The 11,317-nt window shown below is 44.3% G+C and overlaps 1 protein-coding gene across 1 annotated transcript in view; it reads right to left on the bottom strand.

Annotated features, from left to right (window-relative positions):
- Positions 1–9,299, bottom strand: part of LOC126194074 (uncharacterized) — a 116,488-nt gene extending 107,189 nt beyond the window's left edge. The window contains exon 1 of the mRNA XM_049932737.1: positions 9,172–9,299. Coding sequence (XP_049788694.1) covers positions 9,172–9,225 — 54 coding nt within the window. The 5' untranslated portion in view covers positions 9,226–9,299. The remainder of the gene's footprint in view (positions 1–9,171) is intronic.
- Positions 9,300–11,317: the final 2,018 nt, after the last annotated feature.

The following is an 11,317-nucleotide window of genomic DNA, read 5'->3' on the forward strand; positions in this document are numbered from 1 at the left end:
AGAGAAAATTTTGTAAAAAAAAAGGGGGGGGGGGGAGATCGGCGGTGGGAACGTTTCAACCATTTAAGTCACGATTCCCAGATGGTATCTTTCCAGCTGTACTGCAACAAGCAGGAAAGGATTTAATTAGATTCCTATGCAAACTGTGTAGGTTTAGCCTGGCAGCATGGATCATTCGTAATGCTTGGAGGAGATTAGAGGACAGGCCGAATCACCAGATGAACGAACAAGTTTGAAGTCAAAGTGCATGGGATAACTTGAAGAAGAATGTAATAATTCCAGTTCTGCTGACAAGTGTGAATACTACCGAACTATCAGTTTAACAAGCCATGGTTGCACTACACTGACACAAATTATTCACAGAATACTGGAAAAAACTGATAGCAGCCGACCTAGGGGAAGATCTGTTTGCGTTCCAGAGAAATGTAGGAACATGTGAAGCAATACTGACTATGACTTGACTTAAAAGATAGGTTAAAAGCAAAAGATAACCTACATTTATAGAATTTGTAGATTTAGAGAAATTTTTCAGCAGTGTTAACTGGAGTACAGTCTTTGAATTTCTGAAGATAGGAGGCATAAATTACAGGGAACAAACGGCTATTTTCAACTTGTTCGCAAACCAGACTACAGTTAAAAGAGTCAAAGGATATGAAAGGGAAGCTGTGGTTGGAAGGAAATTTGAGAGCTGCAGCTTATCTTCGATGTTTTGCAATGCCTACATCGAGCAAACTGTAAAGTAATCCCAGGAGAAATTTGGCAAGAGAGTTGAAATTCAGGGGAAAAAATAAAAACTTCATTGTTAGCTGATGACTCTGTAATTCTATCAGAGACAGACAGAGGACTTTGAAGAATAGTTGAATGGAAGGGATAGTGTATTGAAAAAAGGTTATATGGTGTGAAACGAAATCGCAATCCAGATACAGGTCCAGTGTGTCCAACACGCAGCCAGGTTGGGTGCAGTTCCTCAACTAAGCTCCTTCTAACCAAACCGCCGCCATCACAGCATCTACGTAGAATCAGCTTTCATCAGAAAACACAACAGACGTCCACCTGCACTCCAGTGGCCTCTCGCTTGACACCACTGAAGTCCAAAATGGCGGTGGTTTGGGATCAGTGGAATGTACACTACAGGGCGTCTGGCTCGGAGGTGTCCTTGAAGTAACCGATTTGTGACAGTTCGCTGTGTCACTGTGGTGCCAACTGCTGCTCAGATTGCTGCTGCAGATGTAATACGTTGGGCCAGAGCCACACACCGAAAACGATGGTCTTCCATCTCGATAGCGCCACCTGGTCGACCAGAGCCTGATTTTCTGGCGACTGTACATTCTCGTGACAACCGCTGCCAGCAATCACATGCAGTGGAATTACTGCCAGGTCTTTGTGCGGTAGGCTTCTCCTAGCCCCATTACACGACCTCGTTCAAACTCAGTCGAGTGTTGATAATGGCGTCTTTGTGGCCTTAAAAGCATTCTTGACTAACATCGACTCACAACGTCCAGTTTCAAATACAGCTAATGGACACGACCGCTACAACGTGTATTTAAAGCACACCTGATTTGCATCCTCATACAAGTGCTATTATCGTCACTCTTATGCGGCTGGCACGAAATTTGAATGGAAATCATCTTTCAGATGTAGAAACGCACCTACCAACTTCAGTTTATGTGATACAACTGCTTTTTGGTGCTGCGACTTTTTTCAGTCAGTGTATGTTCAAAGACGGAAAGTACTGTTATGAGCACTAGAAGATCCTGTGACAGCTAATGGGTTCGAAACCCTAGAAGTATGTACTGGATGTACATCACTGTGATGAGACCTATGATAATGTACGGTACTACAGTATAGTGGAATATAGTAGAACACAAGGTGAATTCTAAGGTGCTTGGCAAGGAAATTGACCTGCTTAGCCAGAATAGGCGGAATTAGCAGCACATCCACTGCTGGGATGGTGACCGTGCTGAATATGCCCCCATTACGTCTTTTAATTACAATGGAGGCAGCGGTAGGGGCATACAGGTTAAGAACTGGAAACATCTGGATTTCTTTAGCATATCCAGAATCTCACACCAATATAGTGAGTATGGTGAATGTAGGAATGGTCGGGGAAATGCCGGCCGACCATACAGTAACTTGCAGCAGCATCAATCACTCTTAATGTAACAATTGGAAGAAGGGAGAAGTGGAAGAACGAACCAGAACACCGTCGAAAACAGATGAAGGCGCCGGGGTCTGACTGAACGGATAGTTATATGGATATGGTGTCCGTTCTTTCGGACATGTCCGACGCCATTGATGACCCGCAGCCATATAGAACGAAATTAGAATTATATATTAATACCATCAGCTGCTGACGGGTGTTGATATATATCAACAGAGACAGGTGTAAATGTGTGCCCCGATCGGGATTCGAAACCGGTATCTTTTGCTTACATGGCAGACACTCTATCCATCTGAGCCACCGAGGGCACGGAGGATACTGCGACTGCAGGGACTATCTCGCGCACGCCTCCCGCGAGAACCACATTCTCACCTTTTCACTTGTCCCCGTTGATATATATCAACGCCTAATTTCGTTCTAGACGGCTGCAGGTCATCAATGGTGTCTGTTCTTTCGGGCATGTTCTGGCAATACCGGCCATGACCTTCTTCTTCTGTGCGGGTGCACACATATTACCCGAACTCTAACGGGACTTGGTAAGAATGTCTTCCACGAGTAATGAGTGTGTTGGGTAGGGACACTACGAATGTAGTGTGTGGACATACAAGGTGAGAAAGTGGATCTCGCGGGAGGCGTGCGCGAGATAGTCCCTGCAGTCACACTATCCTCCGTGCCCTCGGTGGCTCAGATGGATAGAGCGTCTGGCACGTAAGTAGGAGATCCCGGGTTCGAGTCCCGGTCGGGGCACACATTTTCACCTGTCCCCGTTGATATATATCAACGACTATCAGCAGCTGAAGGTATTAATCTATAATTCTAATGTACGGGTAGTCCTGTAGACTGGCCAGAACAGGCGTGACGACTCCATTTATTGGATCTGAACCCGTGCTAACCAACACCAAAGTGATTGTAAAAATCAAAACTATGAAACTGAATCACGAGGTAGTATGTAGAATATTGGACTATGGTCTAAAAACAATGATCATAATTCAGGGAAATTTTGTAATCTTGAACTTGAATAGGGAACAGATTAAACTCATGGCAGGACACATGAGTGGCCATGGGAACATTAAAAAACACTTACACACTATGGTCACAGAGGAAGAAGCCCCTAAGTGTAGATGAAACAGCACGACATCTAATCTTCAAATGAGAAGCTCTGGAGAGCAAAAGACAGAATATTCGAGTCGGTTGAGCCTGAAGAAATCATATCCAATAAGGAACTGGAAAAAAAGGCCTCCTACTATTTATCAAGGGTGTAAGTGGGCTGTTTAGGTTTTTATGTTGGTAACGCCACGTAGCGCTCTGTATGAAAATCACTGACTGTACTGTGTACAGTCTGTGGCTGGTTTGCATTGTTGGAATATTTGCTATTGTAGTGTTGGGCAGTTGGATGTGAACAGCGGGTAGCGAGAGAGATGGCGGAGTTTTGAGAGCGGATGATCTGGACGTGTCTCCATCAGAGACAGTAAATTTGTAAGACTGGTTGTCATGAACTGATATATATATATATATATATATATATATATATATATATATATATATATATATATATATATATATATATATATATATATATATACGAGGGCTATTCCGAAAGTAAGGTCCGATAGGTCGCGAAATGGAAACCACGGTAAAAATCAAAAATGTTTTATTTGCAACAGTTAGATACACCTTGCAGCTACTTATCTCCATAGTCGCCGACCCGACTTAGACGTGCATCGTAGCGTTGTACCAACTTTCCCATACCCTCGCTATAGAAGGCAGCCGCCAGTGCTCTCCGCCAATTCTCTACGCTGGCCTACGGCTCGTTGTCTTGTGCCGAAATGTTGTCTTCATAACCAGCGGTTCATGTGACCTGAGCAGAAACTCAGAGGGAGACAATTACGGGCTGTATTGTGGGTAATCTCACATTTCCATTTGAAAACGATGCAGGAGCATCTTCATTGCCCCTGCAGAATGCGGCTGAGAATTGTCTTGAAGACGAAACAGCACGACAGTTATGTAATGTTAGCTGCATAGCTTCAGGGGAAATTTCTCACCAGGCCCCCGTACTTGGCGGCAGACACTATTTTCTAGACATCTTTACGCACTCACTGCGAGCTCAGAAATGAGAAGAGCGACGTGATGCTAACTGGGGTTATACTAGAGACACTACCCAACACATCTGTGCAAAGATTTATCGGATTTTCATAGTCGTTTCCATTTCGTGACCGATCGGACCTTACTTTCGGAATAGCCCTCGTATATATATTATGACTTTTGAACACTATGAAGGGAAATACATTGTTTGTTCTCTATCAAAATCTTTCATTTGCTAACTATGCCTATCAGTAGTTAGTGCGTTCAGTAGTTGGAATCCTATATTTAGCTGGCAGTATTGGCGCTCGCTGTATTGCAGTGGTTCGAGTAACGAAGATTTTTGCGAGGTAAGTGATTCATGAAAGGTATAGGTTATTGTTAGTCAGGGCCATTCTTTTGTAGGGATTATTGAAAGTCAGATTGCGTTGCGCAAAAAATATTGTGTGTGAGTTTAGTGTTGATCAGAATAGGTAAAGAGAGAATTGGCTGAGTACGTTCAGTTCTGCTCGGCTGTTTGAAAATCAAATAACGTAAGAGGTTTACCAGCATTGTCATTCTTAAATTTTTCTAAGGGGACGTTAGAAGGGTACCGATTGACTTTACTACAGTCACAAGGGGTGAAGTCGCACAATAAACTTAGTTTAGGTGCGAGTTATAGTAGGCTAATAAGAGTGTAGTTTTTGTCTGCTTGCATTAATCAAATCAACCGATAACCATAAGGTACTTAGGAGTAACCGTCCGAAGCCGACCTGGAGTATAACGTTTAACTGAAACAAACTGTAGGAGAACCAGATTCCAGTCAGAGATTGTGAGAGTCTTAAGGAAATACATTTCATCTACGAAAAAAAAATTGCTTGTAAAACATCTAGTAGACCGATTCTTGATCATCAGTCTTGGGCCCTTAACAGAAGAGAGAGAGAGAGAGAGGGAGGGGAGAGAGAGAGAGAGAGAGAGGGAGAGAGAGAGAAGATCCAACGAAGAGCACCACCGTGACGAGATCGTTCAGGTGACCGCGACAGCATTACGCAGATGCTCAACAAACTTCAGTGGCTGACGTTACAAGAGAGGCATTGTCTACCACTGAGAGATTTACTGCTCAAATTCCGAAAACGTACATTGATAGAAGAGTCGGGCAGTATTTTAGGTTGGTGCGTAAGTTCGTAGCGTTTTCGATAAGTTTAATAAACATAAAATGGCTGGTTCAAATGGCTCTGAGCACTATGGGACTCAACTGCTGTGGTCATAAGTCCCCTAGAACTTAGAACTACTTAAACCTAACTAACCTAAGGACATCACACACATCCATGCCCGAGGCAGGATTCGAACCTGCAACCGTAGCAGTCGCACGGTTCCGGACTGCGCGCCTAGAACCGCGAGACCACCGCGGCCGGCAATAAACATAACAAATGTATATAACGAAGACTTTAGTCATCAATAATATATTTACAAAGGCCTACCAACCCTGGGATAACTTTTCGGTTCCGCGACTGTAGAAATCAAGTGAGGTGAAGAATTCTTAGAGACATGTTCGGAGCGCATTTTCATCCGGAGAGGCAGTTCCTTGAAGGATGTTCGATAGAGAGCGGAAAAGGTGAAAATCTGAGGGCTCAAGATCAGGTGAATAAGGTGAGTGCGGAGTGACTTCCCAACCCAACTCCTGCATAGTTTCTTTCTTTTTTTTTTTTTTTTTTTTGTCAATCTAGCAGAATGCGGGCCGATGTTAACATGGAGTAGCATCGCTTCACGCAGTCTCTCTAGTTGTTGTTCTTGGATTACACCTGCAAGACGTCGCCTGGAGACGTCTCAGTTGTTGACAACAGATGGCAGCAGTGTGGTTACACCCTGGGGAAGCAGTTCGTAGTACAATACACCGTCGCTGCTCCACCAGATGCTTAACATTATCTTTCGTGGAGGCGCGCAATCCTTTGTACACAGAGTTGCTGCTTTGTTTGACCGCAACCATTCCCTTCTTTTAGTTATGTTAGCATAAAGACACCATTCCTCGTCACGAGTAACGATAAAGGATAGGAATGATCGTTGTTGTTCACGAGCCAATTGATGACGACCAACTAGAGATGCACAAATGGCCACTCACTCATTTTTGTGATTTTGGCTTAGAGCACTCATTGCACGCAAATGTCGAACGATGATGTAATGATGACATTTTATAGTATTTGCCAGTTCTCGAGTACTCTGATGTGGACAATTGGAGATTAATGTGTTTAAACGATCTTCATGAAACTCCGAAGGTCTTTCTGAACGTAGAGAGTCACTAATGCCAAAACGATCCTCCTTAAAACGAGAAAACCATTTTCTTGCCGCGATCTGTCCAATGGCATTCTTCCCATATACGACGCAATTATTTGTGGCCGCCTCCGCTGCTGCACCCCTCCATCAACCTCAAACAGAAGCTGATGTCGGAAATGTTCAGATTTCGACACTCGGAACTCCATTTTGTAGCGTCAATAGCTCCACTGTCTCCAAACGTCAAAATTACAATATGAAAGCTCAGACAGCAGCGCTGAACTGCAAACAAAAAACGACACTGATGAATTCTTGTCGGGTTATCAGCCGAGTGGTGGCGTCGTCTTGTCGCAACGTTTCAATGAATTTCGCACCCATCATCTTCTTGCGAAGTCTTCGCCAGAAGATGATGGGTGCGAAATTCATTGAAACGTTGCGACAAGTCGACGCCACTACTCTGTTGATAACCAGAGAAGAATTCATCAGTGGAATACGCCGAGAAAGACGGCAAACGAAAAGAAAACGACAGTTGATAAATAAACCCAGAGCAACCGGAATACCAACATCTAAAACAAAAACGCTACGAATTTATGCACCAAACTATTATTACTTCATCCCACATATGTAAAATGACCACGGCCGGAAAATAATAGAAATCAGAGCTCGTATCGATATTCGTTTCCCTTCCAGGCAAAAGGGAGAGGGTTAAAGGTAATGGCACCAGAAGTATCTTCCACCACACGCCATATGACGACTCGCGAAGTACAGATGCATATGTAAGTACGAATTTCGTACCCCACACAGTTTCAACAAGCACCGAATGTTCAACGCAGCGAGTTGCATCTCTAAGAGGAAGCAGTTTCATATAAGGGGCAGTCAAACGAAAACGAGACAAATGGAAGAAAAGTAAGTAAACTGTTTATCATTTCAAAGGTAATCCACTTTTATCTGTTAATACATTTATCCCATTGTGAGGCAAGACGGTCAATGACCTTATGGAAAAATGTTTGCAGTAGCGTAAGGAACGATGTTTGCACCCACGCCTGGACTTTTTCTTCGTCCGAAGTAAATCGATGGCTACGAATGTCTTTCTTCTGGGCTCCTAAAATATGGAAAACTCATGGGGAGAGACCAGGACTATATGAAGAGCTTATTTCAATAGTGGTGCAAGTCCACTTTTGTTCATTCTGAGATACAGAGTCCTAAAGTTAAATGAGCGCTGAAAAATCTGCAGTTGAGATACCAGAAATATTCAAGCATATGGCTTCTTGCTAGAGATGAACCTTTCTTTCTGTTTGTTTGGACCATTAATGTCAGAAGCATTATAGACAGAAAAGTGGAGGTAATGGCCTTGTACCACTATTGAAATAAGACCTTCATGTACACGATATATACGGGCTTCCCGGCGAAACACCTGCATCGTAGTTGAATCAACCTTGGCAACATGTGAAACGGCATTTTGTTGGCAGGTTGTTTCAACTACGATGAAGACGTTTCGCTGGGAAGTCCCGATCTCTTCCCACGCGATTTCCATATTTTTGGAGCTCTGAAGAAAGACATTCGTCACCGTCGATTTTCTTCGGACGTAGGCGTGCACGCCTGGGAAGAATCGTGGTTCCGCAGGCAACCGAAAACATTTGGTTCAAATTGTTCAAATGGCTTGAGCACTATGGGACTTAACATCTGAGGTCGTCAGTCCCCTACAACTTAGAACTACTTAAACCTAACTAACCTAAGGACATCACACACACCCATGCCCGAGGGAGGATTCGAACCTGCGACCGTAGCGGTCGTGCGGTTCCAGACTGAAGCGCCTAGAATCGCTCGGCCACTGCGGCCGGCGAAAACATTTTTCCATGTTGGTGTAGACTTCCTTGTCTCACAGTGGGATAAATATATTAACACTTAACGCTATTACTTTTGAAATAATAAACAGTTTACGTGCTTTTTTCCCTTAATCTCGTTTTCAGTTGACTGCCCCTTATGTCTGTAGTTAGAACAGACGTTGGCACCTACTATGTATAGTGCTAGGAAGGGATCTGACCTTCCCTAGTTAAGCACAAAGTGATCAGACAAAGCCGGCTGGAGTGGCCGAGCGGTTCTAGGCGCTACAGTCTGGAACCGCGCGTCCGCTACGGTCGTAGGTTCGAATCCTGCCTCGAGCAGTTAGGTTAGTTAGGTTTAAGTAGTTCTAAGTTCTAGGGGACTGATAACCTCAGCCCCATAGCGCTCAGATCCATTTGAACCAATTTTTTTGAACAGAAAAAATAAACATAATATTATACTTGGTATCAATTAAAATAGGAGAATATCTTTATCCACTTTCTTTGCGATTCCACCAAGAGTTTGGGGGTATACTACTGAGAGCTGCAGGTGGATTCCGTGAACGTTAATGCAACACAGATATTGATTTCATGTAGGCAGGTTTATGAGCAACCTGTAGTACAGTCTAGAGGTGGACTGTGTAGACATGTCTCTTAGTTTACTCACAAAGTTACATACAGAAAATCAGCTCTAATTTTAACTGAATGAATTTGACTGAAATGCTTCGTGGAATCGCAAATTAAGTGACAGGTCACACGTATTCTCTGTTCGAACTGATGTGAAAAACAGTCACCGTTAGGCAAGCATTAAACTGTTGGCGCTCAAAGTATAGCATAAAGAGCGCAGAGTTGGAAGCTTACCAGGGCACAGTGCAAAGCCAGAAGCAGCACGGCGAACGAGAGCAGACGATACATGATGGCGGCGCGGTGTTTCTGCCCAGGAACAACAAACGCAAATGGTGGCAGTCTCGGTGCGCGCGCACTATATAAGCTCGCCTCGTTAGACTGTAGGGCGGTAGGGGCGGGGAGGAGGTAGGGGTGAGTGTAGGTTGCGCGCGGGCGTGCCCCGAGAGGGGTGGTGGAGGGGGGAAGGGGGGGGGGGGAAAGGGAAGGGTGGACGGCTGGGTGCAATCCGCTGACCTCAGCCGTTCTGCTGCTGCACGCCCAGGTCAACGCAATTGTCCAATTGGCGGCCATTTAGCATTAAATCCCATTTACAGAGGGGACCGCCCGTAAGGCTAGCGAACGCCGCCGCAGGCGCGGGATGAAATATTGTTCTCGCCTTCCACGCCGGAAGCTGCGGGGAAAGGGGCGGGGAGGCGGGAGCGGGGGGAGGGTGGTTCGGTCAATCTCGGGGCTCGCGGTCGCTCGTAATTCATGTCTTCCGCCACGCGATGTCACTAGGTTGCCTGCACCTGGCGCCGTTGCCAACTACACGCGTATTTGGAACGTCATGTCTGTATACTCGCACCATGTCGTTGTTGTTGTTATTGTTTTTACATTTACGCACATTTCATTTTGTTTCTGTACCGCGGGATAATATTTTCAGAAAAATCAAGAAAAGACAGGAAATTTTGTAATGTGACTACAGGGCGAAGGCGAACTCCACCGACAATGTATCGGATGTTGTTCAGAAACATTTTCTAAGAATTTTAATATAAAGGACTCATGTTCTCCAGTTACTCATTACAGAGCAATATTGTAATTACGTGTTGTTTCGTTCGTTACCCCAGTGAAGCCAGTGAATAGCCTGTAGTATGCCTTCTCCAAACCGTACAACACACAATATACAATAAAGCAACGGCATTCTGACAGACGCAAAAGTACTGTGATGTTTCTTGTGGCCGGCCGCTGTGGCCGAGCGGTTCCAGGCGCTTTAGTCCGGAACCGCGCGACTCCTACGATCGTAGGCTCGAATCTTGCCTCGGGCATGGGTGTGTGTGATGTCCTTAGGTTAGTTAGGTTAAAGTAGTTGTAAGTTCTAGCGGACCGATGACCTCAGATGTTAAGTCCCTTTGTGCTCAGAGCCATTTGAATCATTTGTTTCTTGTGGTCAGTTACGAACTGAAAATTCTTAACACTATCACCTGTTATTTGTTTATTCCAATGGAAGTTTCCTTGCAGTTGCATTTTTTAATTTTATTCTGATGTCTATCTCATATATCTACTATCGATTTCAAAGCAGTATCGTGTCGTCCTATTACCTACGTAACACAAAGCGTCTACTTTACATTCCTCATTTCACGCAGTGTTTCATATCTTTGTCCGTCACAGGACCTCGACACAGAAGGTGTTCGATTGTTGACTCGGCCAGCACGTTCTCCAGCTCTGTCACCCACTGGAAACATCTGGTCATCGGTTGCTGACGAACTACTACACAATCACTCACCGGCCACTACTACTGATGAACTCTGGCATAGAGTTTTAGCAGCATAGAATGACGTAGCAGCATACATCATCCACGATCAGTTCCACTCGCTCCATTGCCGGTTTAGGGCCATTGTTGCTACGAGAAATAGCAGCTGTGTGTACTGAATTTCGCACCGAGTACACTCCCAAGTAATCCAAAAATTTGATAATGTACCCCGCCTACTGATGATTATACACACAGTGAGTAAAATTTGCTTATTTTCTTTCCTTCACGCTCTTCCGAATGTTAATGGCCGGCAGAAAATTATGATAAATAAACATGAAATATTTTAAAACATGTGTATTTGGTCATTTTTGATTTCTGATTTTTTCCCATGACGCGATGCTTGTCCTGAAGAACCATTCATAATTTTGTTGGTATCATCTGATGTATATTTGCTTCGTATGCGTATTGATTATTTGACTCGCTCTCCCTTGATGGGATAGTCAATCCCTTGAAAACGACCTCTCTCCTAGGCAGCGTTCCCTACTAACAAACATCCATACATGTGTAAGAACACAAACTATTTAAGTTATTGTCTTCAGGTCTTAAGTTCTTGTGGCTTGTGGAGTATAGATGTAGATGCAGATGAACACT

Source organism: Schistocerca nitens, chromosome 1 (genome assembly GCF_023898315.1).
Source record: "Schistocerca nitens isolate TAMUIC-IGC-003100 chromosome 1, iqSchNite1.1, whole genome shotgun sequence".
NCBI lineage: Eukaryota > Metazoa > Arthropoda > Insecta > Orthoptera > Acrididae > Schistocerca > Schistocerca nitens.